Source organism: Typha latifolia, chromosome 10 (assembly GCF_019914945.1).
Source record: "Typha latifolia isolate L0001 chromosome 10, TyphaL0001v2, whole genome shotgun sequence".
NCBI lineage: Eukaryota > Viridiplantae > Streptophyta > Magnoliopsida > Poales > Typhaceae > Typha > Typha latifolia.
The window spans coordinates 2,680,229-2,707,087 of NC_133095.1; the positions used below are offsets into that span (position 1 = coordinate 2,680,229).

A 26,859-nucleotide genomic window follows, 5' to 3' on the forward strand; every position below is an offset into this window, starting at 1 on the left:
CATTCTAATGTATTCCACCAAAATCAAAACCTTTTCATAGATCTAATCATCCTATTTTATCCCACCAAAAGTTAATTTAGGTATTTAAAAATTTTACTTTAGTATTTTAAAAAAGAATATTTCTTGGTTAGTACCCTTCCATCTGAAAATGATTGGATTTGGGGGCGTTAAGTCAATTTAATAAAAAATAATAAAAGTATAGAGTTATTTTTTTTAAAATGGGAATTTTACAATTACATCCTATATTTTGTACTTCACATCCCATTTTCGTAACTCCACCCCTTATTATTTTTTATTTTTATTTAAAATCTTAATATTATTTTAACTAATTAATATTAACTAAATTACTAAAATATCCCTCGACCATCTTCCTTTATCTTCTCTAACTATATCCTTCCACTGTTGCTGTCATCGCTGCAACCACCTTCCATCGAATTTTCCCTCCTTTTCTTTCTTTTTTATTCTTCTTATTCTTGTTGTTCTTATTATTGTTGTTGATCTTCTTCCTCCTCCTCTATTTATTCTTGCAGTGATCAAATATTCGTCGCAGAAAATAGAGCTTTTAGTCCTCTACCTCCCTTTAATAATCTCCTAATTAATTCTTAGCTGATTTATCAGATAATTTTTAAAATGAGAAAGATGGAAAAAAAGTGGATAGAGAAGCCAGAGTAAATTAAATAATTATAAATTATTCTGTACATTATAATAAAGTATTTTTTGTTATTACTGTGCAAGTTATCCCATGATGTTAAATGAGAATCATTAAAAAAAAATGAGGAGTCGGGTCATAAAAATTTTCAATGATATGTATGAATCATAAAATAAAATGGGTAAAATATAAGTTGTGATTTGTAAAAATTTATTTAATTTAAAAAAAAAAATTCAATACGGGGAGCGAGTGATTTGCGGTTTACAAAATAATTCCTTCACAATCATATTATTAGTAAACATAAATCAGAACTCATACTAATCCAGCTTAAGTAGGTCTTCTTTGCAAGTAATATATGTTTTTGTCCTTATTTGCTAATAAAATTGCAAAACGGAACTTAAAAATGTTCGCGTCTCGGTCTCATTTCAATACAAGCGTGAAGCTTTCAACAGCCTTATCTCCCTTCCCCATGGAAGCAGCTCACTTCTCCCCTCCCCTCTCCTCCCTCCTCTCTCGCCCTCATTCCCCTCTTCCTCCTCGATCCCTCCGCTTCCTCTCCATCCCTCTCTCCTTCCTCACCCGCCTCTCGCCACGGGGCGGCGCCCGGCGCGCGTCTCAAAGCCGCCGCATCTCCTCCTCCGCCGCCGGCGATCCCATCGTCGCTCGGCCATCCAAGGAGCTCCGGAAGGAGCGCAATGGGAGTAGCGCCGCCGCCGCTGAGGACGAGAAGCTCCGAGCGCTCCGGCAGTTGTTCTCGAGGTCCGATGTCGGGATCGATGCCTATATCATTCCCTCCCAGGACGCCCACCAGGTTAGGATTTTAAGGGTTCTGATTTGAATTGCGAGTACTTTTTTTTTCGTTAATCAGATTAGATGATATAGAGATGGTTAATAAAACGTTAGTGTTTCTTTTTGTATATTTTCTATATAAAGACTTACCATGAAGGGAATTAAGATAAGTAAATGGGTGCTGTGTAAGATATAATTTTCTCTTTGGGTATCTATGGTTTGAGATTTGACATAATTTTCTGGTTTTCAGTTGAAGTTGATTCTTAATTTGAGTCAAGAATAACGATGGGAATTTTTTGGTAGAATCTGGGTCAATCCTAGTCAACGGTTGGTGAAAAGAGATCAAAAAATGAGTAGACGTGGAGGAAGGATGAGAAGGATTCAGGAGAGAAGAATAATAATTTTATATTTGTATATTCATATAATAAGAGGGGTCTTCACATTGGTTGCCACGAACTAATTGACAAGATTTATGTTCTCTTTATGCTCTAAATTAGAGGCATATGGTGATTTCTCCTGCCTTCACATAAAACCTTTTCCTTACTCTAAACCTCTGTCGTATTTACATATGTCCACATGTATATGCATAAGTAACGTACTATGTAAATTTGTGTATCCTCATATTCTTCGCCATTTTCACAAATGTTTGGCATGTTAGAAGTGTTGGCTGGAAGGTTCTCACTGACATAATTTCTCCCATGGCCGTGGATATTGCACAAGAAGATAATCTCTATCCATTGGCCATCTCATGATGTATAAATGGATAAGTACATTTGCATGCTCTTATCTGCCACTGACATAAATGTTGCTTCTAAGTTCAATATGTTGATTGGACAGTCTCGCATTTTCTCCCATAATGTGTTTCTTGCCAAACGGAATCATTTCTGCCTGTCAACCATCTTACTATTCTATCTGTTATGTATATTTTAGAGTGAATTTATTGCTGAATGTTTCATGCGACGACCCTACATAACGGGCTTCACTGGTAGTGCTGGTACTGCTGTGGTGACCAAAGAAAAAGCTGCTCTGTGGACTGATGGCCGTTATTTTCTTCAGGTAGTAACATTAGATAATTTAAGCTATTCCATTCTATTGCTTTTCTTTGTTCAGTTAAGATCTATACCATTAGTGTTATTATAATATAATTGATATCCATGAAGAATAGGCTGAGAAGCAATTGGGTCGTGATTGGATCCTCATGCGAAGTGGAAATCATGGCGTTCCTACTACCACTGAGTGGCTCAATGATGTTTTAACCCCTGGTTGCCGAATTGGCATTGACCCTGTGAGTTCCTGTTGATCTCTGGATAATTTTGTATCAGTAAATTGGTTTTCATGATTTTGTGCTTACATTATCAATTATGCATCATGTGGTAATGCACGTAAGTTTATGTCCCTTGCATACAAAATATTTCGTTTTCCATGTTCTTTTTTATATTTAGTTATGTGGTCTTCTGTTAGCAACTTAAGCATAATATTTATCAAGGACCTCAGGACAAACAATTACTTCTCTCTCTTTTCTGCTGCAATCATCAGAACTTACTGTACTTGTAAGTACTTATCTGAGTTAATGGTCTCAAAATCGTTTTACCATCAATCTACAAACAAAACTGTCAAGGACTTGTTGTCTGAGATTTTGTAAGTTAACATTTAATAGATATCATAATGGCGGACTTGCATAACCTTATTGCACATCAGTCTATTTAATTCAACACAAAGTAGTCTCTATCTTTTATTTGATGTACTGTTTACATCGTCAACAAGAAGATCAATTAAAAATCTCTTGATTTCATTCAAATATACAGACCACTTATATGAATATAAGGAGGGAACAAGGAATCAGAAATTTAGTAGTACCTAGATTCCCCAAGACAGCAACTGAGGCCATTTTATTGAAACTGTTTTATTTAGGTAGAATCTTAAACCTCATTTAACTTCGATCCTGGAGCTATTTTAACTGTTCTTGATCTAATGTCATGTCATCTTTGACTTTTTGAAGGGAGCAGTTTCTTTTTTCTTTTGATGCAGCTGAGGAATTGAAAGAAGCAATCTCCAAGAAGAATCATGAATTGATTTTGATGAAAGATTTCAACCTTGTCGATGAAATTTGGAAAGAAAGGCCAAAGGCCCCGAGCAAACCAATTAGAGTGCATGATATCAAATATGCTGGTGTTGATGTCTCATCGAAATTGTCATTCTTACGATCTGAAATTATTGACAATGGCTGTACAGCTATTGTTATTTCTATGCTTGATGAAGTTGCATGGTTGTTAAACATGGTAAGATTCTGAAACCTTTTATCTGAATTCTGAAGTAAGCAAATTGGTTGTTAAATTTTCATTAATTGTCATGCTGTATTACAACAGTAAAGTAGTGAAACTCTACCATTATTTGTAAAGTGTACTTTAGAATATAATTTTATTTTTATTTTTGTTTTATGAAGTTTTACATCCTGCAGACATGAAATGGGATACAGGATACTTCATCTACTGTAAATAAAAATGAATAGCAATAGGTGAAAAAGTTCCCTTAGCTTTACCCATATTATGGTTAATCAGGTGGATAAAAATTTTCAGGAAACATGAATTGGTAAATTTTGCTATGATGTCAAACAATCAAATGTCTCACATCAATTTCATGTTAATTGATTTAATTTTTTCGGATGTAGATGTATGTGTAGCTCAGTTCAACACTCATGCTGTGAATTTAGTCCAGTTTTTTTTCAACGATGTAAATATTATGGAGCTCAATATTTCTTTATATATATATATATATATTTCATTCTTCTTTGAGCTATCTTCTCAAAGAAATATGACCGCTAAGTTATTTACTGTTATCTTTCATCAAAGGAAAAATTCCACCACTGGGTTCCATGATGTGGATCTGGAAGAAGTGATATGGTTATCATAAATTCATAGCGGGATATTAAATTCCATAATAAATGTCCGTAAAAAGGACAAGTTGCTTTCTTATTAGTTTTAAAATTCTTTTCTTTACCATTGCCTTCTTGAGCTAATTTTTCAGTCTTTCTTTTTCTAAAATTCATCTATATTGTATGCTTTACTAAAGATTCTCTATTGATGTATGCATGTCACCTTTGAATATGTAGAGAGGAAATGATGTTCCACATTCGCCTGTATTCTATAGCTACTTACTTGTGGATATTACTGGTGCTACACTGTTTGTTGATGATAATAAAGTCACTGCTGAAGTACTGAATCACCTAACAAATGCTGGAGTAGAACTGAAACCATATGAAGCAATTCTATCTGAAATAGAAAGGTATGCTCTGTTACACCTGACATTACATCCCAACGGTATATGTTCTCTTATATTATATATTATAAGTATATATCTGATCTAGTACACATTATCCAATGAACTCTAGGATGATGTAATTGTGCCTATCCATTTGATATACCTGTACTAAAGCTCATGCCTAATAATTGTTGTTCTGTAAGAAGCTAATGACGCTTTGATCAGCCTTCCAGGCTTAAGAATGAGTCCATAATATTTAAGAATGATACAGGCATCGATTACTTTTGGTATCTTTCCCTATTGTCCTAGTGAGGCTAGAAGCATCTGGCTCATTAGGAATTGTTGTTTTATCTAATAGTGCAGCCACTGAGATCCATAGAAATTCGATTCTAGGAAGTAGGAATAACTCAACTTAGTTTTTCTTTTGCTTACTTTAGCAATTAGTACTTTTGCACCTGCACTATCAGATTTGGAGTCTGGAGATCCCTTGATTCCATCTCACTCACTCACTATAGGATCGTAAGGTATGCTATTCTTAACTATGTTTATTAGATTATCATGTCTTCTCACAAAAAGAGAATGGGAGGTTCTAATGGAATGTACCAGAGAATAAGTCTAATGGGTTGTCATCCCATGTTTTGAAATGCTAACCAACTTTCTTTCGCGTTATATTTCCCTCTATCAACTTCTTAGCAATGTGGTTGTAGCAGATTTACTTGATGGTTTCTCTTTTCATTGCCATATCATATATCTAATAGATTAGATATAAGAACATTGGATATTATATTTGGCATTGAGAAGAGACTCACCTGGTCCACAATACATTTTCACATTGTTTTTATATTCTCAAAATTTTAAGGCTCATCATTTTTGTCCAGTTTGGCAGCAAACGGTGCAAAGCTTTGGTTGGATACATCAAGTGTAAATGCTGCAATTGTTAGCATATTTAGATCTGCTTGTGACAAATTTGCCGCAAAACATGGAAACAATACAAGGAAGCAAGTTAATAATGAATCATCTCCAGCTCTTTTCTCAAACATGAATAAAAGTATTCGAAATGGAGGGCCTAATGGATTGTACAAAGTTTCTCCTGTTGCCATTGCCAAAGCAGTGAAAAACAAGGCAGAAATTGAGGGAATGAAGGGTTCACATTTGAGGTAATCCAACTTATATCTGTAGACTTCTATCATCATTGATAAGCTTTATGGTGCAAGTTATATGAAGATAGAACTTACGCTGCTCGGAAGTCCTAAAAAGACAACTTGAGCTAAATATTGTTTAAAAGTGGATTGGGCAGTTAATCTTGTGGTGATAAGTATTAAGTACATTAATTACTTTTGTATATGTGCTTGTTGGTACCATAAGAAGCTGTTTGGAACTTGTCCTCTTCGCATATTCAGTATTTTCAATGTACATGCTAGTTCCATCATCATGCTACTTAGCCAACCTCTTGTCTCGAAAGACTTAATAAGCTAATTGTAGGCTGCTGGTTATAGAACTGATGCCTTCATGTTTTCTCTCAGCTTTTTATTTGAATATGAATTCTTGGTATACAGAATGTTGTTAACATAGGTAGTACGAAGATAAAGAATAAAGTCAAGTAGCATGATCATGTGCTAAGGATTTTGCCATCAAGTTTTTTATTTGCTATTTAACAAATGTTGGAGTTGAAATAATTGCTGATATTTTCTTTGGTCTATATGTGAAGAACTTGGGCATCATCTGATCATGTAATATAGAGAGTAGAGACTTTAGTGACCCAATATACAACTATATAATTTATGAATCAAGGTCGGGCTAGTTGAATGATGGTTGAAGTTAGTTACTAATATTATGGCTAGTAAAAAAGTTGTTGGTTTTAATTTCAGATCCCCATTTAATGCAACTGGTTCCGACGTTAGTGGTCTTTCAGCATCGATATTATTCATCTCCTTGCATCATATGTTATTGATAAATAATATTGTTGCAGAGATGCAGCTGCTTTATCAGAATTCTGGTGCTGGATGGAACAGGCAGTTTTAGAGAATGTGGAACTTACGGAAGTAGAGGTTGCTGATAAACTACTTGAATTTCGTAAAAAGCAGGAGGGTTTCATCGAAACTAGCTTTGATACTATAAGTGGTATATTCCTTAAAATTAAGTGATTCTCTATTTCCTGCTTACAATATTATTTACATGCTAGGATAATGCCAATGTAAGAGAACATTTTTATAATCTTGTCCTTTCTTATGGCCATTTTTTGCATGGTAACAGGCAACCTCCCAGTTCCTTTTCTACTGGAAGAAACTAAATTCTCAATGTGCCTTTGGTTTGGATGGGCAATATAATAAGTTTAATTCTTAATGAGCGTTTAATTTGTTTTGAACTTTTGATATTTTCATAATTGCTATTTCTGATGCTACACTTTCTAGCTTTTTCCTTATTTATCCTGGCTTGGTATATCCACGTTCTATCTACCGCAATGAAATTAGGCACCAGTTCTTCCACTTATAATTGACTGAATTTTCAGGTTATGGTGCAAATGGTGCTATAATACATTATCAGGCAACTCCAGAGAGTTGCAGTGTTGTTGGCCACAAGAACCTCTTCCTGCTGGATAGCGGTGGTCAATATATTGATGGAACCACTGATATAACAAGGACAGTGCATTTTGGCGAGCCTTCCTCATGGCAAAAGGAGTGTTTCACAAGAGTCTTACAGGTGTTCCTTTTATCTGAATTATATAGAATTGCTAAACTACATTAATGTGGACCAAGATAGACTTTGAAGTAGCTGCTTTGTCTTCTGGGAACCGTTGTTCTTTGCAGAAGATCAGTCTATAAAGTGCTGGAACACTTTTGTTGCTTTGTTATGTGGATAACTCATTATATCTTGTTGATATAGGGTCATATAGCTCTTGATCAGGCAATATTCCCTGAAAGGACACCTGGTTTTGTACTTGATGTACTAGCACGATCTTCTCTCTGGAAAATTGGGCTTGATTACAGACATGGTAGTCCAGTTCATCAAATCACTATCTTGAAGCATCTATACTGAAATTACCTGTCAAAGCTTATATATGTAGATAATATAGCTGAGTTTCCCTCTGGTTGTTTCAGGGACTGGCCATGGCGTTGGAGCTGCACTAAATGTCCATGAGGGGCCACAAGGTATAAGTTTCCGATATGGAAATTTGACAGCTTTGCAAAAGGGCATGATTGTAAGCAATGAACCTGGTTATTATGAAGACAACTCCTTTGGCATACGCATAGAGGTAAGTTTTTGTTATTATACACAATTGTGGTCTTCAGCTAAATTTATGAGTGATATTATTTCTATCACTTTTTTTCTTTCTTAATTATAAGCATCTCTAGGTTATGTTAGTCTATCTTCTTTCAACTTGCTATACTATTGTTGGTAAGGTTCTTGTCTCCTGCTTGAAGGTTGTATTTTTCTACATTGATTAATGATCAACCTCCACAACAAATGATGCTTGCTATGCAACTTTCATCTATCTTGATGCCCAATTTAAGGCCAAGGCACCTTCTGCGACTCTGCCATCTGCGGAGCACCATAATTTCTATAATCCACCATGTACATGCTGTAATGTCTATTGTCTGCCATTATATGCCAAAGGATTTTCATAACATGGATTGATGGATGACATTATCCCTGATCCAGCTGAAGGATAAACTCATGTAGCCAAACCCAAGTAATTGGGATATGTCACATGGGATCATGAACAGCTGACAACATCTAAGACCTCATTAATCAACTTCAAACTTGCAAATGGAAAAAATCTCCATGTGGTTTGCATACCAAATCCTATCTCATGCTGACTGAATCTGTAAAACTGTGTCCTCTCAAGATGCCTTTGTAGCTTTAGCTCTCAGGAATATATTATATTGGCAAATTATCCCATATTGTTTAATCATTTCAAGTGTAGAAGTACTGTAAATTTGTAGGTGTGATATTCATCTTAGTTTGTAGTGTCCCTATAATTTCAGCATCAAATAATGATCTGTTTAACGTGCAGTGCTATTAGGTTTTGGGCTGATTTTTCAAACCCATAATGTAGATCCATATTTTATTGATAGAAATTGCTGCTGTCTTTCTTTGTTTTGTACCTTTCTTTCATTAATTTCTTTATTCTCTTGGCTCTACAGAATCTTCTCCTTGTAAAAGAGGTTGATTTGCCAAATTCTTATGGGGGCATCAGTTATCTTGGTTTTGAGAAGCTCACTTTTGTCCCAATTGAGGTATCTTACATTTCACTTCATTACCTTCCTCTCTTGTGGTCTATATAAGTTATGATAATTGAAATTCATAATGTAGATTCTACTTTTTGAAGAAGATGATTTCATACGAGCAATATTTTGAAAAACTATAGGTGATAGATGGGCGGCCAGGGAGTCGCATAGACCATCTGGGTGCTAGGAAGGTGCCTAGAATTAAGGCCATATAACACAAAAGCTGAGAAACATCAAAATGTTCATGCGTATGCAAGAAAGCTTGTTTGTTGCTAATCCTTGCAAGAAGAAAAGAGAGGGAGAGAGGATGAGAATAATAGAAACTATGGCTAAACATCCACCTACTAGGAGTTAGGAACCCCTTATAAGTTGAACAATAAGGTATATTCTTGTACCCAAGTAGAAATAGTACCTTATACTTAATACCTATGCTAGAACTTTTAACCGATCAAAACCTCCAATCACCTAGTACCTAGCGCTTGACTAACCACCTAGGCTCAAACCACCTTAAGGACCCACCTTAGCCACCTTGTTACAAGATATCCTAACAAGTAGCATAGAATAATGATTGGTGCATGAGATGCGGTTGCACTCAACAGCCACATACCCAAACCTACTCCAAATTTATGTCAATATTTTCATGATGAGAAATAATTATATGATGATGATAACCTAGTTTTTCTCAGAGTAGATGATAACTTAGTTTTAACTGATTAAACAATATACTGCAGTAGCTCTCTTTCAATACGGACAACTACATTCGAGAAACTTATCATTGTTGTAATCCTTAAATCTCTCCACTTTTCTTCTGCATCTGATCATTGTTTTCATTGAACTTCATAGTTCATATGATGCCTTCTGAGTTTGTCCAAGTTATTCTCTTATGTGCTTATCTTGCAGAATAATCTAGTCGACTCTTCCCTGTTGTCTCCTATGGAGATCAAGTGGCTCAACGACTATCATTCACAAGTTTGGGAGAAGGTCAGTTACCTCATTTTGAATGGCAACTACACTATCTTTTCATTAATGGTGACGTAACAACTATGGCAAAGTTTGCTTACAATATTGACTTGCCGAATACTACTAGTTCCTTTTTTATGGTAAAAAACCAAATACTAATAGTTGTTTTTTAAGCTCTCCTCGTCATTTCCATTTACCATAGTTTCTGATTGTCCTCTTTAATGCAGCTAATCACAAATTAAATTTATACGTCTCATTTACAGGTTTCATCTCTGCTGAATGGCGCTGCCCGTGACTGGCTCTGGAGAAAGACACGTCCTCTTCCACAAAACTAATAGATTTTCTTCTTGATTCTTTCCAGTATACAAAATTATCGACTGTATAAATGTACAAATTTAAAAGAAGAATATAGGTTGTTTTTGCTGTTGGTTAAATCATTACAAGCATATGGTTCTTTTTTCTCTTGTTTTGTTGAAACAAATATTTTAGACAAGGTATTGCTGGATGTCACGTTGTAGAAGTGGACTAAAACACATGTTTGCTTGCAAAAGGGGGCTACTTATGTACAGCGTGCTAATAAAACAACATATGATTATAATAAATAAGTAGATATGATGCAAAATATAGGGTTGGGATCTATATTTTTACTAATGTGATTATATTATGGAATTAATTTGCACATAATCTGTGATCAGCTTTTGATGTTTCCTTTATTTATTTGTTGATTTTGATTACAAAGGCATCAAAGGCTGGATAAATGACGAGTCTTCCTTTGATACAAGGACATCTAGATTTCAGAGCATATAAAATAATAAGTTAGATAATCAGGTCAGCCCTCTTATCGAAATACTTCAAACCCATTAACAATTTAAGTTGTCGTTATTACTGGTGAGCCTGAGCTAAGTTGTTGAGCCAAGTCAAACAGCCCATCTACAAACAAATAAATTTTTTCCCACAATTTGTTTTTCTTTGATTCTCTACCCTTTTTAAGGACCACAAATGAATGTATTTAGTTGGTAACCATGATTACATATTTGATCAAGTGGTCGTCCATATCGCTGTAATCTGCAAGCTAATGGCTTGCGAGCTACACTGTGTGCATCCAAACTGTTACAACGACTAGTATAACATAGCGTACTCTTATCCTAGGATTAAGAATCACCCACCTAGGATTAAGAATCTTGAGTTAGAAGTAGAAAATTCCTGTCCTGGCACTTTTTCTTTTTCTTTTTTTGCAATTATTATATCTTAAACCGCACTTTGATAATCGTCGAATATCCACGTCACCTCTGGCTCACGTTTATCCATGCAACGCATTGCTACCCAAAAAAAAAAAAATTCGGTCTTTGGAGATTGATTTGCATGCTGTGAGGCAACTTCTCATGTCTGTTGATCGCCATCTTTGTCTCGTCTCTGTCTCAACTCTTCTGGTTTGGCAATGTGGTTATCTTCTAGGAGAACTAAGGCTTCCTCCATTTTGTCCTCTGAAAGAAGCTCAGAGAACTTCTTAAAAAGGGTAGAAAAAAGGGCTATCAAGTGGTGGTTGGTGGATTGGTGTGTTATGCCTGGAAAATGGTAGAGGTGAAAACTAAAGATAGGAAGCAATATAAGGGGGAAAGATAGCAGGAAGGTAACAGAGGGAGAGAGGTAAGGATAAAGGCAAAAGGATATAATAAGATCTCAAAAGAGGGAGAGACCCTAGCAAGAGCCTACTTCTTGCGGCTAAGGATTTCCTGAAGTCACAGTCATATTAGATTATATAATTTTATCGTAATTTTACTTAGACGCTCTAAACTATCACTATTTTCTACGTATCCTCACCATAGCTCTAATTACTTTTTCTCTTAGTTCAAAGAGATATATATATAAATATATTTTTTAGTTTAGGAAGTGTAATTAGATAATAAAAAAATTAGAGACGCACGTATAAAACAGTAATAATTTAAGAGGTCTAAATAAAATTATGTACTTTTTAACTTAAAGCCATATGCTTCAAATTTAAGCATTTAATTCAATCTCCTTCCATTCAAGCCAAGTTATAACTACTAAATTTGCCATCCAAACTAATATAAATCAGACTGTATTTCTACAGAAGTAATCAAGTATTTTCACGTTAAATTTAAAATACACAGGTACGTTAAAATCAGGTCAAATTGTAGGGGTTAAACTTCAGGCTACCATGCATTCATGGTAGTGATTGAACAAGCTCAGCGAATATCACCCCAATTACATGCTGATTGAGACAAAGTACTGTCATAAACCAACGCTATGACACTATAATTAAGGTGCATAATTATCCATAAAGAAGAATCAACAAGCATCTGAATAATACTCTCAAAGAGAGGAAGATTTTTTTTTTCCAATTCCAATCTAAGCATTGCATCCAACTTCCATGAAAAAAGTATTTGAAGAGATCTTACAATTTCTCAGAATAATTGAATAAAAGAAAATTACCAAAAGTTCAATCTCCCCAAAAGATAGAAATATTCTGAGGCCTACCATAAATTTGGCACTTGTTCCTCATGACTCTGAAAGAGGCTTCCGGGCCAAGAAGAAGTACATCGGTGTAAAGATCTCTTTCCTGTAGCAGTTAATAAGATAATCAAAAGGTAGTTAGAAAAGGAAAGAAAAAACACCACTCTAGCACGCAGCCTATCAGTGTAAAGTTCAGTAAAATGTTTGAAATTTAACTAACCTTCCGCCATCTACAAGCCCTACAGCAGCCTTCTCAAGAAATGATGAGACTCTGTCACTTCCTTGCGGAGCAAGACCTGTGAACTCTAATGCTTTAACCTACAAAGCAAATGGACCAATGGAATAATCAAATAAAAAACGAATTTAGACAGAATAGAATAAATGAATTAAGAGAGATACATAGGATGCAGTTATCTTGTTTACCATTGTTCGAGTAATGAGACGTCCTAAGGCTGTCAAGCGAAAGCTAGTTAAGGAAAACCGACTAGCATCCAAGGGCAAATACCATGGCACAGGAGAGTCTTGTGCGAGATCCTTTTCCCATATGACCTTCAATGATGACAGTACTCAGAAATGTCTGAACCCCATATATCATTCATCAGCAATGCTATGTCAATTCTAGAGACTTACCTCGAATCCTGCAAGTTTTAAAGCTTCAAGGCATTGCATTGTTGTACGGACATCTGGAAGGCCATTACCTAGCTCAATTTCAGCCTTTGTTTTCTGGTGGGTTTCATTGTTAGGGTCAAAATTGTCAGTCATGCACCATTCATAGGCAGCAAAACACTGCCCAGGCTTCAGCACTCTGTGTATCTCGTTATAGCAGCCAACCTATGCCGGCCAGATAACCAGAAGAAACGAGCTAAAGTTATTTCATAGAATAGCAAAAGCATTGGGAATTCTCACAAGCATTTGTTATGTACCGCATCAGGTGCATGGCACGTCGCCTCTATTGCATAAATTGCATCAAAAGTATTATCAGAGAATGGCATTTTCATGAAGTCTGCCTGCACAATGAAAAGTGAAGTGAAAGAACATAAGTATTGCCTTGTTATATTTCAGATAACCGAGTTCCTTAATGCACCTAGCCTTGCATAGAGGTTATAAGCATATAAAAGGGGCCTTTTGCAATAGGAACTCCTCCAAAGTTTCTTATATTTTTTAAGTCGAAACAAGTGCAAATATATTAATCCAAAACATAGAAGATTGCATATAATATGCTTCACAACATAAATTCTCTTAAAGTTAGATGTTTTTTTATAGAATAACAAAATTTTCATTTCTAAAAAAAGGGGTGTGTAGGAAGATAAAATTATCCATCAAATTGGAGTAAGTTAGCACCAAGAGCTATATGATTTAATCACAACTAATAATAGAGTATTTATAAATAGATACATTAGAAACTTAGTTGCATTTATAATGGTAAAATTTATCAGACATAATACCTACCTTAACAAAGTCGCAAGATTCATTCAGTCCTGCCAAACGATTTAGCTCCTGCGAAATGAAATATAAGTTGGAAAATAAAATTAACATTATGAATGATGATACATGAACGCCATCCACAGCAGTGACCATAATTATTGAAACTTTAAGAAGAAAAAGTTCAATAACGTCTATGACACTGTAAGTTAAAATATCTTTTCATTCCAGCAGAAAAGGGGAAAAGGAGGAAGTGTGAAATAACCTCTCCCCTAGATATCTGGTACTCATTATTGTTCAATCCAGTAACCGACGTTGAGCTGCAATGATGAATAAATAATATGATAATAGATCAAAATGTAACAAATCAAAATTGAAATGCCATTATCATCATCATCATCATCATCACTTTTAAGAATTATTGAGACCTCTAATCATCACGAAATTTCAGACAAGTTTCAAACATTTGTTGCATAGTGGAGAAATGAAATTAAAAGAATTACAATTCCTTTTTTAATCATCTACTGTACATTAGACTTTGATAGCTTTGTCATGCACATTTATAATAAGAGTAAAGAAGCCTGGAGAGACAATTGCAAGCTAACTGTGGAAAGGCAAGAGTGGTGTTTGTTGGAGAATGTACAAAAACATCCTTGGATTGCATATGGAACTCTTCGAAAGTGCAGTTGTTATGCCCAATATAAATCAATCTCTAACATTTCTATTTGAATACAAGTAAAGATGATTAATTGGTTTTATATGTCAAGAAGATCTACTTGACAAAGAAAACAATCACTGTTCCAAGTTGGTGAACTCGACAGGTAGTATACTTAATTCACCCAGAAATGTATTAATATCTGACAAAGATCACATGGCTCTGGAAGCATTATAAATTCGTAATGTATATTGCCACTATTCCCATTACATAAGATTCAAATGGACAATAATGATTTACTCTTGAGCTGCAGGCATTAACATGGACTATTTATCCAATAGCTCACAATTCAATTCTGAATATGTTATTATTACTGATAAACTTGAATATTTCTTAAAAAAAATCTCCTTTTGACTTTGTTATCTAAACGGGCCCATCTAATCAATTAACAGTACAGAACTCGTAAGGGCCAGTACAAGTTGGGAAATCTGAATGGTTGAACCTAAGAACCTAAAGAGAAGCCTCCTACTATTGTCTTCCAAACTCAGCTGAGTACCTAACAACAGGATCCTAATAACATCCACATTTCCAACATAATGCTATCTCAAAGTTCCAGACTTTTAATCATGTCAAACATATCTTGTGCAAGAAGACCAACTGCAGCTTTTTATATAAAACATGGCACCTAAGCAGGAATAAATCATTCTACGAATGTAATTACCTGAATCTAGCAATTTCTCGTAGTGGTCCTCCAATTCCACAACCCACATCCAAAACCTGCAGAAGAGAACATTTAACTCTTGGTTCTGTTATCCTTTGACAAAAATATTGCATTTGTTCCAAGTAAAAGGAAAAATCATTCAGACCTTCATTCCCATTTTCAGTCCAAGTTGTAGTGCAAGAAAGTGTTCGTGTCGCTTGATGCTTTCACGTAATGATTCGCCTTTCCATCTACCAATAAGTGACTTGCTTTGTCAATATACTGCAACTATTTATACAATCTTTAGTCAAGAAAGAAAAATAACCTGTGAGCAAAGTGAAAGGATTCTCCCCATCCATACTCATAGAAGCTGGTGGCAAGATCATAATACTTATTAACCTGAAATATAAAAGCAAAGATCAGGCTATACTCAAAGGGATAAACAACACTAAGGGATTTTGATTTATTATAAATATAATGACTGCCCAGAGTTGGCTAACATCAACAGTAAGGGACTTTGGAGGTGCACATTCAGCTGGCATTCATTCAGCCACTCAGTTCTGTCCATTTTCTCACTTCACTAAGTTATGTTTAAGTATAAGAAAACTTTCAACATAATTGTAGTACATTCCACTAAAGATATAGGTATTTTCAAATCAAACAAGCAATTTGAACTTTATTTATTTTCATGTTGGAGCCTAGATAACTATCTAAATCATCTCTGCCAGTTTTCTGACCTAAAAGTTCATCCAACTTGGGCAGCAATTTGGGTATGGTGATAAGAACAAATTATCTAGGTGGCAAGAGTCATACCGCATCTAGAGAAACTAGGAAATAACAACCTTTCCATCCATATGTTTCCTATCATCCTAGATACAACTACATAAACCCATCACAGATACAAATGGATTGAGTACTGTAAGTTACTTTTGGTATCAGATCAGGCAGTAGGGCTTATTGTGTTTCCCTTAAAACTCACTGACAATATGCAACTGTGAATGATCATTACCGAAAATTGATGTATTTCATAGTTATAGCTTGAGGCAGTTAACCCAGATGCCATCAACTGCTCCAATGTATTTCATAATTAACAATCTTAGTGTAAAACCACTTCAGCTACTCAACTTATGTAGCATCGATCTCTCATTCTGCTTCTCTGTTTATTTTCCTAGGCCTCATCAGGGGGTGATCTTCAAGTGTTATATTGTAGCAGTAAGTTTGAACCTACTATATTTACTGAAAATTATTCTCCTATATATTCAGCAAATAAATACAGAATAAACAGACAGAAGGTACTCTTACCATATCACCGTAATTGGTTTTCCTTGTTTCCTCCTCCCCTCCAAAACAAACATGATACTTCTCATACCTAGTGAAATGAAAATATGCACATATTTACATAGTGTTTTGCACCAAAGACCCTTCAACACAGTAGGTTGGCCTAATAGATTTGACTATAGAATTTCAAGAGAAAGAGTGGAAAGAGTCAGAAGCAAGAATAAGAAAACCCACATTACCATCATGACCCAGTAATAACCAATTTCAAGACAAGGCCAAAACACTATGTAAATCGAAAATGCCTCTTTCCTTTAATCTTAAAGATCTGGATTCCTGTTACATTCTTCGATGTTCTTTATTTTGAAATTCCCCATCATTAGTTGATTGATCGGTTGATAGTAACTATGAACAGATGAAGCAAAGCTCTACTGGTAGCTGAACAAAACCAGTGGCAGATAATATGGCTTAAAACAACTCAAGGCATTCTATAAATGATGGAATCTTTAATTTTGTGGCATCTTCTTCTCCAATAGTACGCAACACATGGAAAAAGTTATTTCAAAAAACTCCTGGATGGCATTCAACACTACTTTGTATACTACACTAAGTATTCATGATAATCTCACGGGACATGATGGTAAAAGCAACGTCTCCGCTATCGATATACAAGATGTAGAATTTCCAATATGTTGCCATCAAATATTTATAAAGTCAGTAAGAGTAGAAATTGCAAAGAATCTTTTGACCTTAAATGGTTGCTGTCATATCATTAAAACGATAGTCTTTTGATCTTAAAAGGAGTATAACTTGAAACAGCACTAGAACCATCTAGTGCTGTCATTACCACAAAAATATATTCTTTTGGTCTTAAATGGAGTATAAATTGAAAGAGCACTAGAACCGTCTAGTGCTGTCATTGCCACTAAAATAATATTCTTTTGATCTTAAACGGTGTACAAATTGAAACATCACTAGAACCATCTAATTCTGTCACTGTCGTTAAAACTATACTCTTTTAAATTTTTTTGCCTTACCTTTTTCTTTCCTTCATAATATTACCATAAGAGGGATCTATTAAAAATTATACCAAGAGGAAGAAAAAAGAAAAGATCAGAGGACAGAGAAATATACTCTTCAACGGCCGATTTTACTTCATCCTTGGTGATCTTTCCTCCCACACCCGAAGCAAGATCTAGAGCCCCTGTCTTCGACATCGCTGGAAACCTTCACCAACCCACAATATATAATCTGCACAGATTTCCACCTATTCGAGTTATATTTATAAAAAAAAAAGAATCTACCGAGTAAGAAAAGAAAAGAACAAACAAACTTCATAGGAGCATTACAATATTAGGCATAAGAAAGCAAGGAAAAGAGTGTTATTTTTACAAATATGCTCTATTACTCACAAAATAAACACGCACGAAAAAAAAAATCCAGATCAAAAGACAACCTCGTCATGCGCCGATTCCACTAAATAAGGGGAGAACAGAAAAGAAGGCCAAAATCTAAATAGGAAATAATAAAAAAAAAACACAATCTTGTTTATTCACGAATTAGATATAATAAAGGGCCAAATCCAAATGCATGACACCAGCATTTTCACAGTCTTTAACATCTCAACAATCGAAAATTAAATTTAAAAAAAAAAAACTTCTTCTCCCAAACGAAAGGAGACGACATCAAGATGCTGATAAAAGAAAAACCTTCGGGAAAAGAAAATAAATCCGATGGTTTTTTTTTATTTGGGTCGTGCGGTATAAACGAGAAGGAACGATGAGAGAGGAGATCAGAGAGGCAATGCAAAGGAAATAAACAAATATATAGAAAGGAAAAAAATATACGTCGTTATCGAGACCAGTAAGGGCGTTTACAAGGGATCTTGAAGCTTACGAAGGAACCGAAGGATATTAATAATAAGATGCCTTGCGTAGAGTGAGTGAAATTTACAGTTTAACCCTTAGCTTAGGTTTAAATTCACTCTTATAATTTTATTTGTGTCGTTTTACCCTTTAATAGTTATATAACAAGCGGAAACTGTTAAGGTTCCGTAGTATTGGACCAAGTCAAAATTTGAAGATCCTAAAAAGTAGTTGTAAATAATTAAATATTTTTGTTTTAAAATAATATAATTAGATTTTTATTATTTAAAGCATTTATTATATCATAAGAGAGAAAGAAAAAACCCAGGATGCCAAAGATGCACGCAGGAGGAGCACGAAGTTTGGAGCGCATTAGTGGCGTTGCCAGGTGGCACTCTTGTTCAAATATATATATATATATATATATATATATATATATATATATATAACTTTATATATTTTTTATTTTCTAATTAACACACTAATTGAACCTCTCATTTTCTTCTATAATTTTTATATAACACTATAATTTAGCCTGAATCCCGGGGGATTAAATGCTTAAACTTAAATTATAAACGGGTAAATTAAAATTAGGCAGAACCAAGGTTAAAGTATAAGTTAATCGAGAGTCACATGGTTTGTGCTTTCCAGCTTTAGGAATCTTGTCACGGGATTTGATAAGACAACCCAGCCGATCCGAGATTAGATAGGGTGAATAAAGTAAAGAGTGCTAACTTAGTGACGACTCACGCAGCATTATTATTGGGGATCCCGAGAGATCGAGAATTGAACTATTTCACGTATGTTTTGGTCGTCTAAAATAGAGAATTTCGAGTTTTTGACTAAGGTATTTGGGACAGATTATTTTCTAATATACATTGCTGCTCAAATTATTCTCTACAATAGTCAAGTTGTATGTCTCGTACAACAATTTTTAGTGAATTAATTATTTTTTAATATATTGGAAAATTGTTAGGAAAGTTATAATCTTAGACGACGAATTTATTTTTCTGCCGTTGTTTTTATATAAACTGCTTTTAGTATAAATTATTTTCAAAGAGAATAATTTATAAACTATTATATAATAAATTTGGAAGAGCTATAATAGTCTCTATTTTGAGATTTTACGATATATTTTATGATTAAAACGAATAACTCAGCATAAAATTAAGATAATAACTTTTATTAAGAATCGTCAGTTGAGAATTTTCGGATAGTATTTTATTCACGTACGATCTATTCTTATTTATTGTGGCGAAATGGTGGGATGAGATCATGAGCACCATTCCAAGTTTAAATTCCTATTGGCACCAAATTATTTTTAATTTCTAGTAGAATGTATTAATTACCAAAACAGCGTTTAGGAATGGTATCCATAAGCATCCAAGATAACATTCTTTTACATAAATGTATGATTATAGCCTTCATCTGTTCCTCATGTGCAATATGTAGATAGACTAAAAATTGAAACATACTAGATAGACAAAAATGAAAGAGCCTTTTATTCACAAAGGCTATGTGCCATGTTCCCAAACAAAGCTCCTCAAACGGATACATAAATATATGTACACAGATACTACATTTTACACACTGAATCCAGATAAAATCACAGCTGGTAAGGTGTGCAACCTTGTTGTTGTATGCTTTGTATTATCCAGCAGGACCCCTGTATCTTCCATTACTGGACATAGAATCAAGAAGTAATATAAAAGGATCAGAGCGCAACTGGATGAGAACTGCAATAGCCATATGTTAACAGATAAAAAAGCATCAAGAAGAGTTACCTCGGGATAACAATCTTGCTGAATGATTTTCTGGTTTGCTGGATTGACAATCAGTGAACAAGAAATTTTTCCCTGGAATGAAGTGAAAAAGAGAGAGAGATTAAGATTCATGATGTATCCCTGGAATGATGTATCCAATACTTGAAGTACAAAGGTACAATGCTCAAGGCATCACCAGAGAGATTTATAAAATCTCCTGCAATCCTTATGATTGTGGAAGCTCCCAAATAATAATTGAAGTCTTGAACATAAGATAAAAAAAAACCAAGCAACACAAAGGTTTCACGAAATAGAACTTGGCTCTTACTATCTTGAACAATAGCATGGGTAGTTCCAATAAGAATTTAATCAAGGCATGTTCAGAAGCATACCAGAGATTCACAAAAGACCCATATCTTACCTTCTACATATTACTTAATCAAAGCTACCACATTGATTAATATTCTGTTCCTAAACCCTATCTTCTACAAAGGTGATTACAATCAATTCTCCTATATCATATAAACTTATCAAGGTTACTAGACAGGTAAATATGAATGATAAGCATCACATTAATTTTAAAGTCCCAGACATGTCTCTCCATTCTCCAACTATGAAAGGTGCTCATCAACCAGTTGGAACATGTTGAATCTTAAGCCAAAGCAGACGGTGAACCCACACTGTAATTTTAATTCCAGCCTCACAATCAGGTCAATTACAGACAACAAGAAACATCAGTAACATAAATAGATGAATGAAAGAAATGACCAGAGTGCTGAGTATTAATACTTGTATGCCAGAAAATTAATCTTTAACCACACACATCATGCGAGATCAGAGAAATGAAAGAGCTGAAGCACCCAAACATGGGTTAGACCTACTCTTGATAGTCAAAGGCTTAAACTCAGGCTTGAAGAGGACAGAGATGAGAAAAAGTAATGATGACCTTAAGCGGCAATCTGTTAGATCCCAATCAATATAAAAAGTTACCCTCGCTTCTCATTTTAACCATCTTGTCTCCTTGTTATCTTACTCCAACATTACCTATTTTTCTCCCTCTATTCCTTCCCCTTCTGCCAAAATGCCACATTTTCAGAAGGCTTGTCACTATACTTACACATCAATACCTGAAATTAACTCTTGAAAAACTTAGATCTTCTCCTCTAACCAAGTAGAATCTCTTTTGTCTTAAGAAGTGATGCTATATGTAGGTTTTCGTTTAAAATAACAATTTCCTGTCATTTTCATATTCTATCATCTTCCTTTCAAAAGGGAGATGCATAACTTCCTCTTGAATCCTTATAAGCTATCTAAAAGCCCTTTTAACACAAAAGAAAAAGAAGTTAATTTCCTTCTCTTCACTCGCAACCAAACAAGAAAACAGAAGGCCGTTCTCTTTTCTCTTCTCCCATCCCTTCAGTCAAACAATGTCAGGCAAGATTATCAGATGTTAGAAGTTCCTAACAGTCAATTAAATCTAGAACCAAAGTAAGGGGAAAAAAAAAAGAACAGAAGAAAAAAAGTACAGATTTTTAAGACCAAAAGAATAATACCTTAACGGGGAATTCGAGAAAGAAGAGCTTTAACGTCCCCTCCACCTCCGTAATAGTATCTAACGGCACGGCTCTCCTAGCTATATCCTCGATCAGATAAACAGCATCATCAATAACCCTAATCCCATCAAGCCGGAGCTCCGCATCAAGGTAAGAGACCCCGCGCGCCCTCACCCGGCCGCCGGCGGAGGCGACGGATCCGAGCGTGCGGCCGCGGTAGGAGACGGCGGCGGTGACGGAATTGTAGTCGAGAGCAAAGAAATCTTTGTTGCGAACGCGGAGATCGAGGCGGAGGGCGAGGTCGAGGGCAGCGCGAGGAGGCGGGGAGAAGTGAAGACGATCGAGGCGGAGGCGGGCGACGGAGAGATCGGGATCGGAGGGGTAGAGGAGAAATACGCCGACGAGGGAGAGGAGGAAGATGACGGAGAGGAATGGGAGGAAGCAGGAGAAGGAGGAGGGCCGCCGCCGGCGCCGGAGACGGCGGATGAGGACAGGGTAGGCGGGGAGGAGGTAGTAGGCCGGGGGATTGTCGGAAGGGCTGGAATTGACGGCGTAGTAAGGCAGGGGAGGGGAAGGAAGCGATGATTGGGAGAGGAGAGGGTCTAGGGTTTGTGATTCCGTCTTCTCCATCGTTGAGGTAGTTGAGTACTACTCCCCGGTTATGTTTGTTATCTGATTCTTCTATCCGACTATTGCGTATACTTTACAAGAAGCAATCGTTTCTCTTTTTCCTCTTTTCTTCGAATTTTGCAATTAACGCCCTGCCTTTTTACCTATATAAACTTCACACCCTGTATTTTCAATATTTACAGGTCAAACCCTCTATTTTATCAAATATGTGCCAAAGATATTCCGAATTTTAACACCGTTTTTTCCACGTATGAAAATATGTTCTTTCTTCTAGGCTTTCTTCACTTATATGCAATAATGCCAACTTTAGAAGAATTATTTTAATTTTTTATATTAGAATAAAAAATACTGATATAAACTATTTTAATATTTATTATATTTAATGCGACATAAATTTGATATTAAAATAATAGAGAATATTAAAATTGTATTAAACATTATTAGTTATTTTACCATGTAATGGGGACTTTTTATCATGTAATAATATAATATGAATATATTCTTTTGTACTACGGATAAAATTTTCTACATAATTAAATGTAATCTAGACTTTTTACAATGCAGTGCGACCATATTTTCTTGTATTATGAACAATTTTTTTGTATATTTAAATATAATGTAGACTTATATAGACAGTCCGCATTTTTTATATTATAATGTGGGCATATTTTTTTTACACTCAAGTGTATACGTTTTCTTACATTGATGGGAAAAAAAACTACATAATTAAGGCCATATTTGTGCGAAACTATTTCTTCTCAATACTTTTAAAAGGAGAGAACTTAACTTTTAAGAGAGATGAGAGCATTAAGCACCTGTGAGAGAGATAGGGTATAATAATTAAATGAGAGTTGGTTTGAGTTTTATTCTCTTGAGAGCAAATATGTAACTTTTTATTATTTATTTGGTGGTGATCTAAAGTGAGAGAAGAGAAAAGTAGGTATTATCAATAAATTAGTATTGAGATAAATGAGTGACTACTTATTATATTAATATAAGGAGGCTTATATCAGAATAAGATTTTCTTATTATATAAAGGTTTACGTTGGAATAATAGTAAAATTGAGCTTTTAAAACCGAATGAAATGCACATATATACATAATAGTATGCAAACAGAGTATATATATTTTTATCCTTCATAATTGACTTGATGAAATTTTTAGCTATTACTTAGGTTTAGGTTTGAAGGGTATTCATAAAAACAAAAGGCAAGATTTTAAGATGTCTTCACAAAAAATCTAGTTTTAAGGGAAACACATAAATATCAACTTTTGAGGGATATTTGGTAAACACCAAGTTCTGGTCTATATTTGTAATTATAAAGTGGAACTGATTTGTGAATTATAATTTTATCAGATACATAAGATAACAACACTAACTAATCCTCTCACTACATTAGAAGGGATGCTATCATTTTCTTTTCCCCTCTGCAAATAGGATTCTTGCCTAATTAAGGTGTCCAAAATACAAGAAAACTACCATCAAATTCTATAAACTGAATTATTTATACTGGTAATCGAGTGCAAGCAATAACTTCTAACCCAACTTGAACACTCCTCTTTTGGTTTTGCTTGCATTTAGCTTTCTTTTGCTTCAAGGAGCATCTCTACTACTTTCTTCATCTTTGGTCGTTTGGCTGGGGTACTATCAGTGCAAAGCATTGCAACCTTCAAAACTGCCAGCATTTGTTTCCTCCATGCAAACGAAACTGTGCTCAGCCTTGCATCCAGTATCTGCTCAGGGGTCTCACCTCTCGCTGATGCACCATGGACCCATTTGACCAAATCTATGCCTTCCCCGAAACCCTCGTCGACTGGAGATCGGGACGTTAGGATCTCTAGTAAGACTACTCCAAAGCTGTAGACATTTCCTGGTGCTGTAACTTGCATTGTGTAGGCATACTCTGTTAATATACCAGGAGATAAGGAGCAATGTTAGCTCTATAGTATATCAAAAGGAATAAAAGAAGAATGGAGATTGAGATTTACCTGGAGGGATATAACCAAAGGAACCTGCCACAGCACTGATGCTAGCAGTTCCTTTTGATGGGTCTAAGAGCCTGGATATCTCTATCTCACCAACAAAAGCATTGAAATGAGAATCAAGGAACACATTGCCTGAGGAAATGTCTAGATGGATGATGGCTATGTGGTGAAGGAAAGCTAATCCTTCAGCAACACCAATAGCAATCGACAACCGCCGTGGCCAATCTGGTTTGTAATCAGCAGTAGCAGTGTCATGGAGAAGCTGCGTGAGTGTGCCATTAGGCATATGATGGTGAAGCAACAAAGCGACGTCCTCATAAATGACATAACCTATAGGTCGCATCAGATTGCCGTGGCTAATATTTGCAAGCCTTTCAAGCTCTCTTATCATTTTGTTTTGGTGATGGACGACTGTTTGATCGACGGATTTCAGCATCTTCACAGAAATAACCAATCCTGATGGCATAACTGCCTTATAAGCAGTGCTAAATGTTCCGCTGCTCAGCTTATTTGAGTCCTTGAGAGTTGCTTTAACAGAACTATCAAAATCTATAGCTTGTCTCAAGCTTTCTATGAAGACATCCCCAGCTATCACCTCTGGAGCCACAACTACATCTCCTGCATCTGCAGTTGCCTTGGTCTCCAATTCTTGTTTCTCCCTCAACATGAACAAACCAACGACAACAGACACTGCAGCGAATACAGTCAGACCAGATCCGACGACGGCTAATATTATCTTGTAAGACACCTTGTGGTGGTCTAATCCATAATTTGATGCAAAGTAGCCCTCACATTTGGAACTCAATGGATCGCCGCAGAGATCCTTATTGCCTGAAAAGCTTGAGCGAGGGCTCTTCTGAAAGGGACCAAAGAGTGGTATTTGGCCACTTAACTGATTGTTTGAGAAATTCACCTCTATCAAGCTCAGCATGCCCTTGAGTTGTGATGGAATTTCTCCAGAAATCTGGTTATTTGACAAATCCAATGCTACCAATTTGTCGAGGCTCCCAAGCTCTCGAGGCAATGGTCCATAGAGATGATTGAAGCTAAGGTTGAGAGCAATCTGCAGATTCCTAATCTTACCAATCTCAGGTGGAATACTTTCAGTAAGATAGTTACTACCAATCTGCAGCTCGAGCAGCCTGCCGCAGTTTCCAATGCCCCGAGGTATCACCCCGCTGATGGAGTTATGATCAAGGAGCAGAAACTGTAACCTTGACATGTTGCAGATACTTTCGGGTAAGCTTCCATTGAATCTATTATAGCTCAGATCAAGCTTGCTAAGGTTCTTGCACCTGAGGATTGACTTGGGGAACTCACCTCCTAAATTATTATCTGAGACAATAAATTCCTGGAGGTTCTTAAGCTCCCCAAGCTTCTCAGGAACGGTACCGGTCAACCGGTTCGAGGCCAAATTCAGAAGGGTGAGGTTTAAACACTGTGCAAATTGCGGAACAATCTCCCCTGAAAGATTATTGTTGTCTGCTTCAAAGTAGGTAAGACTACTAATATTGCCTATCGATGCCGGGATTGTTCCAGTGAGCATATTGTCTCCGATTCGAAAATTTGAGAGCCCTCTACATTTGCCAACCGAATCAGAAATGCTACCGTTCAATTTGTTGACAGTCAGGACCAAAACCTGAAGCTGCCCAGATGCAAAAATGCTCTCCGGAATCCCTCCTTCGAGCTGATTGGAATGGAGGTTCAGCACTTGGAGCTGAGATACCAATCCCAGATTCCCTGGAATAACACCAGTTAATCCATTCTCATACGCAGAAAACACCCTGAGATCAGTGAAGTTTCCAATCCAATCCGGAATGGAACCACTGAGATTGTTCCCCGAAATCTGAAACTCTTGCAATCTCTCTAAACCCCTCAATTCGTAAGGCAATTCACCCGAGAGGAAATTATTCGAAAGGTTTAAAGATCTAAGGCTTCGCAAACCGCCCAACGAAGGAGGAATCCCGCCCTCAAACTTGTTCATGGACAAATCGAGAAACTCCAAAGACGCTAACTTTCCGAGAGATGACGGAATGGGCCCGCGAAAGGAATTGAAGGAGAGATCCAAACGCCGCAACGACTTAAGCTCGGGGATGAGGGAGATGTTACCTTGGAGGCTGCGGCGGGAGAGGTCGAGGGCTCGCACGGATTGGTCTCCGCCTGCGGCACAGACCACGCCGCGCCAGGCGCAGTAGTTGGGGTTGGCGAGGTCCCAATCCGACACCATGAGCTCCCTCTTGAGAGCCGCCATGGTGAGTTGGTCATGGAGCTGGGCAACGGATGGGTGGTCGGTTAGCAAGAGACCGACCATTAGAAGAGAGAAGTGCCAGAGAAGAGAAGCCATCGCCTTTCCTCTTGGAAATGGATCAAAAATTAAAACCTCTTATTTGCTCATATTTCCTCCAAAAACCCACCAAGAAAAGAGCTACTCCTCTCTGATCATGGAAGAATGGGCTTCTTTTGGAGGCGTACAAGAGTGGGGCATTGGCATTGGCATTGTCATTGGCATTGGCATTGTCACTGGCATTGGCATTATTGACCAATGGAGCAAAGGAGGGGTTTTCAGTGTGCAGGAAAAGGAGGGGAAATGAACAGTAGAGAGGTCAGAGTCCGAGTGCTCACTGCCATGAGAATGTCCTTTGACTCATGC

General features: G+C 36.2%; 4 protein-coding genes across 8 annotated transcripts; 1 reads left to right on the forward strand and 3 right to left on the reverse strand.

Annotated features, from left to right (window-relative positions):
- The first annotated feature begins 1,059 nt into the window (after positions 1-1,059).
- LOC140796182 (aminopeptidase P2) lies at positions 1,060-10,346 on the forward strand. The gene is made up of 13 exons (XM_073149098.1): positions 1,060-1,460; positions 2,369-2,494; positions 2,604-2,723; positions 3,445-3,717; positions 4,548-4,720; positions 5,575-5,853; positions 6,666-6,817; positions 7,206-7,396; positions 7,580-7,688; positions 7,795-7,949; positions 8,842-8,934; positions 9,826-9,906; positions 10,149-10,346. The coding sequence occupies exons 1-13, from the start codon at positions 1,119-1,121 to the stop codon at positions 10,218-10,220; spliced, it is 2,166 nt and encodes a 721-aa protein (XP_073005199.1). The 5' UTR covers positions 1,060-1,118; the 3' UTR covers positions 10,221-10,346.
- A 1,861-nt stretch (positions 10,347-12,207) lies between these two features.
- LOC140796183 (cycloartenol-C-24-methyltransferase 1) lies at positions 12,208-18,412 on the reverse strand. Of its 5 annotated transcripts, none has more exons than XM_073149102.1 (13): positions 18,260-18,412; positions 17,547-17,663; positions 16,440-16,506; positions 15,463-15,536; positions 15,304-15,388; positions 15,159-15,214; positions 14,048-14,102; positions 13,810-13,857; positions 13,284-13,367; positions 12,991-13,191; positions 12,784-12,909; positions 12,581-12,678; positions 12,208-12,466 (listed from the first exon to the last, which is right to left on the reverse strand). In XM_073149102.1, the coding sequence occupies exons 2-13, from the start codon at positions 17,627-17,629 to the stop codon at positions 12,406-12,408; spliced, it is 1,038 nt and encodes a 345-aa protein (XP_073005203.1). In that variant the 5' UTR covers positions 17,630-17,663; positions 18,260-18,412; the 3' UTR covers positions 12,208-12,405. The 5 variants fall into 5 exon arrangements, with proteins under 5 accessions (XP_073005203.1, XP_073005200.1, XP_073005204.1 ...); XM_073149099.1 differs by lacking the exon at positions 18,260-18,412 and adding an exon at positions 18,122-18,259; XM_073149103.1 differs by lacking the exon at positions 18,260-18,412 and adding an exon at positions 17,869-18,211.
- Positions 18,413-19,756: 1,344 nt separating this feature from the next.
- Positions 19,757-22,300, reverse strand: LOC140796971 (uncharacterized). The gene is made up of 3 exons (XM_073150199.1): positions 21,594-22,300; positions 20,062-20,133; positions 19,757-19,958 (listed from the first exon to the last, which is right to left on the reverse strand). The coding sequence occupies exons 1-3, from the start codon at positions 22,221-22,223 to the stop codon at positions 19,956-19,958; spliced, it is 705 nt and encodes a 234-aa protein (XP_073006300.1). The 5' UTR covers positions 22,224-22,300; the 3' UTR covers positions 19,757-19,955.
- Positions 22,301-23,533: 1,233 nt separating this feature from the next.
- Positions 23,534-26,859, reverse strand: LOC140797006 (leucine-rich repeat receptor-like tyrosine-protein kinase PXC3). The gene is made up of 2 exons (XM_073150246.1): positions 24,213-26,859; positions 23,534-24,127 (listed from the first exon to the last, which is right to left on the reverse strand). The coding sequence occupies exons 1-2, from the start codon at positions 26,551-26,553 to the stop codon at positions 23,802-23,804; spliced, it is 2,667 nt and encodes an 888-aa protein (XP_073006347.1). The 5' UTR covers positions 26,554-26,859; the 3' UTR covers positions 23,534-23,801.